The sequence below is a fragment of the Babylonia areolata genome, chromosome 35, assembly GCF_041734735.1.
Source record: "Babylonia areolata isolate BAREFJ2019XMU chromosome 35, ASM4173473v1, whole genome shotgun sequence".
Lineage (NCBI taxonomy): Eukaryota > Metazoa > Mollusca > Gastropoda > Neogastropoda > Buccinidae > Babylonia > Babylonia areolata.
In genome coordinates this window covers 26,719,141-26,724,140 of record NC_134910.1, presented here as the reverse complement: position 1 = coordinate 26,724,140, position 5,000 = coordinate 26,719,141, and the positions used below count along the sequence as shown (strand labels likewise).

Below are 5,000 nucleotides of genomic sequence, written 5' to 3'. Positions count from 1 at the left end.
ACTCATCACAGGAGACACATCTTCAAAACCCGAGTAAAACAATCACACTGGAACACACCCAGACACCCCACAAGACAGAAGACCTACTCGTGACAGGAGACACATCTTCAAAACACGAGCAATCACACTGGAACACACCCAGACACCCCAGAGACAGAAGACCTACTCATGACAGGAGACACATCTTCAAAACACGAGCAAACAATCACCCCGAAACACGCCCAGACACCCCAGAGACAGAAGACCTACTCGTGACAGGAGACACATCTTCAAAACACGAACAAACAATCACACTGGAACACACCCAGACACCCCCAGAGACAGAAGACCTACTCATGACAGGAGACACATCTTCAAAACACGAGCAAACAATCACACTGAAACACACCCAGACACCCCAGAGACAGAAGACCTACTCATGACAGGAGACACATCTTCAAAACACGAGTAAACAATCAAACTGAACCAAAATCAGACACCCCAGAGACAGAAGACCTACTCAGGAGACACATCTTCAAAACACGAGTAAAACAATCACACTGGAACACACCCAGACACCCCAGAGACAGAAGTCCTACTCATGACAGGAGACACATCTTCAAAACACGAGTAAACAATCAAACTGAACCAAAATCAGACACCCCAGAGACAGAAGACCTACTCAGGAGACACATCTTCAAAACACGAGTAAAACAATCACACTGGAAGACACCCAGACACCCCAGAGACAGAAGACCTACTCATGACAGGAGACACATCTTCAAAACACGAGTAAAACAATCACACTGGAACACACCCAGACACCCCAGAGACAGAATACGTACTCATGACAGGAGACACATCTTCAAAACACGAACAAACAATCACACCGGAACACACCCAGACACCCCAGAGACAGAAGACCTACTCATGACAGGAGACACATCTTCAAAACACGAGTAAAACATCACACCGGAACACACCCAGACACACCCCCAGAGACAGAAGACCTACTCGTGACAGGAGACACATCTTCAAAACACGAGCAAACAATCACACTGGAACACACCCAGACACCCCAGAGACAGAAGACCTACTCATCACAGGAGACACATCTTCAAAACACGAGTAAAACAAGCACACTAGAACACACCCAGACACCCCAGAGACAGAAGACCTACTCATGACAGGAGACACATCTTCAAAACACGAGTAAAACATCACTCTGAACCAAAATCAGACACCCCAGAGACAGAAGACCTGCTCATGACAGGAGACACATCTTCAAAACACGAGCAGTCACACTGGAAGACACCCAGACACACCCAGAGACAGAAGACCTGCTCATGACAGGAGACACATCTTCAAAACACGAGCAAAACAAGCACACTAGAACACACCCAGACACCCCAGAGAAGACCTACTCATGACAGGAAACACATCTTCAAAACACGAGTAAAACAATCACACTGGAACACACCCAGACACCCCAGAGACAGAATACGTACTCATGACAGGAGACACATCTTCAAAACACGAACAAACAATCACACCGGAACACACCCAGACACCCCAGAGACAGAAGTCCTACCCATGACAGGAGATACATCTTCAAAACACGAGTAAGACCTGCCCATGACAGGACTACCGGGAGATCCTGCAGACGGCCGCCAGCCTACACATCGAGGTGGTCCCGGAGTTCGACATGCCGGGCCACGCCCGGGCCGCCATCAAGGCCATGGCTCACCGGCGTAGGAAGAAGACGGACGCCGGAGACCCCGACGGGGCCCGTGAGTTTGAGCTGGACGAGATGGGCGACCCCTCCATCTACTCCTCTGTGCAGCTGTTCGACGACAACGCCGTGAACCCTTGTCTGAACAGCACCTACCGCTTCATCGGGCACGTGATGCGCGCCGTGCGGGACCTGCACCAAGGCGTTAACCCGCTGCGCGTGTACCACTTTGGGGGCGATGAGGTGGCTCATGGTGAGTGGTGTGTGTGGGGGGGGGGGGGAGGGGTTAGGGTGTGTGTAGGTGTGTGTGTGTGTGTGTGGGTGTGGTTGGGGGGGGGGGGTTTAGGGGGGTGAGTGTGCGGGGGGAGGGTGGGGGTTGAGTGGGGGAAGGTTGGGGTGTGGGTGTTGGTTGGTGTGTGTGTGAAGGTGTGTGTGTGTGTAGGGGGTTTGGTGGGGATGAGTGTGGGGAAGGTTGGGGTGTGGTTGTTGGTTGGTGTGTGTGTGTGTGTGTGTGTGTGTGTGTGTGTGTGTGTAGGGGGAGGGTTGGTTAGGGGTCGGTGGGGGGAGTTTGTTTGGTAGTAGGTTGGTGTGTGTGTGTGTGTGTGTGTGTGAAGGTGTGTGTGTATGTGTGTGTAGGGGGTTTGGTGGGGGTGAGTGTGGGGAAGGTTGGGGTGTGGGTGTAGGTTGGTGTGTGTGTGTGTGTGTGAAGGTGTGTGTGTATGTGTGTGTAGGGGGTTTGGTGGGGGTGAGTGTGGGGAAGGTTGGGTTGTGGGTGTTGGTTGGTGTGTGTGTGTGTGTGTGAAGGTGTGTGTGTATGTGTGTGTAGGGGGTTTGGTGGGGGTGAGTGTGGGGAAGGTTGGGTTGTGGGTGTTGGTTGGTGTGTGTGTGTGTGTGTGTGAAGGTGTGTGTGTGTGTAGGGGCTTTGGTGGGGATGAGTGTGGGGAAGGTTGGGGTGTGGTTGTTGGTTGGTGTGTGTGTGTGTGTGTGTGTGTGTAGGGGGAGGGTTGGTTGGGGGTCGGTGGGGGGAGTTTCATTGGGTGTAGGTTGGTGTGTGTGAAGGTGTGTGTGTGTGTGGAAGGGGGGTTATGTGGTGAGTGGGTGGAGATTCAGTGAGGGAAGGTTTGGGTATGAGTGTAGGTTAGTGTGTGTGTGTGTGTGTGTGTAGGGGGCTGGGTGGGGGGTGAGGTCGGTGGGGTGTGAGTGACGTGGGTGGAGTTTTGACTTGGGGGAAATTTGGGGTGTGGAAGTGTTGTTTGTGTGTTGGGGGTGGGGGGAGGGTTGGTGGGTGGGAGGGAGGGAGAGGGGGGAAGAGGGGGAATGGTGAGTGTATAAGTGAGTATTGTTGTGTCTGTGAAGCTGTCAGCAGAAACCATGCTACTCACTACTGCAAGACCATGACCATGTCAGTGAACAAATGTTCGCCCTGCTGTCAGTCATAGGCAAACCAAACTCCGGGGCGACAGTAAATTAAAAAAAACCCAACAACAACAGAAAACAAAAAGCATCAGTAACACATTTCCTTCCATCTGTGACTATCGCTTATTTGTCTGTGTGTTTGCGCGTGTGTATGTGTTTGTGGATGGATGTGGGTGGGTGAGTGTTACTTGTAGGAAACGACTGAACAATAAAGTATGAAAACAAAAATGTTTCTGGCATTGCCAGCAGTGTGGTTATAGGCAAGTGCAGTTTTTCCCTTGCTGTTGTTTCTGCTGTTGTTGTGGATGTTGTTTTTGGTGGTGGTGGTCGTGTGGTTGTTAGTGACGATGACGATGATGATGATGGTGATGTAAAAGGATTTTCTTTGATCTGATTGTATGTATTATGATGAGTGTGGCGAATGCTATATTATACAACTGTTAGTTCATTGACATTGGCAAGTATGTGCATGACAACAGTGTGTAGAACATGCACACACGAGCGAGCTCCCGAGTTCGTGCGCAATACACACAGACAGACAGACAGACACACACACACACACACACACACACACACACACAGAAGAAAAATCCTTTCTTTACAAAAACGAACAACAACATACACTGGTCAGACATCTATATAGCAAAAAAGGAAGAAAGGAAAAAAAAAAAAGATATGGGTTTAGCTTAACTCACTCAGTACGGCCAGTCCTCTCTTCTCCTCTACACAGACCCCTCGGATGTTCAGTGGGTGTCTGAATGACCCAGCCTTTAGCTTCCGTCGTCAGAATTGTGGTATTCTTTGTCAACATTCACGTCTTCATTATAAGAGCCTTCCGCTTGCAATATGTTGATGATGGTAATTGGGGTGAAACGCTGTTAACGTCGTCTCTTTCGCCGTTCGTATGGAAAGAGTTAATCGTGTTATGAATAATTATGGACACGCCCCAACTTGTGACTGATGCCACAGTGAGAGAAACGGGAAGAAATTGAAAACCGTACGGACACAGACTGACTAGAATGATCAATACTTACTACTGCCAATGGGAAACCATTTACAGCTTAGTCTTTTTGTGAAGGACTCTGACTCTCAAACTAGGAGGCAAAATTGCACTGCCTCTTAGTGCTGCAGCCTTGTGGGCTAGTTGGCCTTTTGGGAACCATCCCAACGCCGACTGTCCTAAAACCCTCTTGGCCGAGAGAGTGGGGATGTAACTTGGCCAAGACACTCTCCACTATAATCAAATTCTAGCCCAAATAGTCGGAACAGCTGTTGCCTCCTCTGCTGTTCTGATGGTCATAGTCGGACGCGACTGACAATCATATACTACTGTCGCTCTCCCAGTTTGGTCTACTTAGGTGCCATCCTCTGGAACTCACTCCCAGATCAGTTTCAGTTTCAGTAGCTCAAGGAGGCGTCACTGCGTTCGGACAAATCCATATACGCTACACCACATCTGCCAAGCAGATGCCTGACCAGCGGCGTAGCCCAACGCGCTTAGTCAGGCCTTGAGAAAAAAAAGGTTGATAAATAATAGATAAGCGTACATAAATAAGTAAATAAATACATAAATAGATAAATAAATAAATAATAATTATAATATGAAAAAGGTAGTAGTAATAATAATAATAAATAAATAAGACAACAATGATGATAAATAAGCAAATAAATGTAAAACATGAAGACACACATTCACACATACACCCACACATGCATAACAGATATGCGCCAAACATGCAGTTTCACAGATATGAAAGCACAGTCAAATACACATAAACTCCCAGAAACAATTATTAAACAACACCATTGCCCAACCACCTTCAAAAAACATTGCCTGTCCCACCTTATGCCACAATGTGTAATGTAAATCGTT

General features: G+C 48.5%; 1 protein-coding gene across 1 annotated transcript in view; it reads left to right on the top strand.

The window, feature by feature from the left end:
* LOC143278061 (uncharacterized) overlaps positions 1-5,000 on the top strand; it is a 92,557-nt gene that overhangs the window by 74,970 nt on the left and 12,587 nt on the right. The window contains exon 22 of the mRNA XM_076583078.1: positions 1,622-1,964. Within this exon, the coding sequence (XP_076439193.1) occupies positions 1,622-1,964 (343 nt within the window). The remainder of the gene's footprint in view (positions 1-1,621; positions 1,965-5,000) is intronic.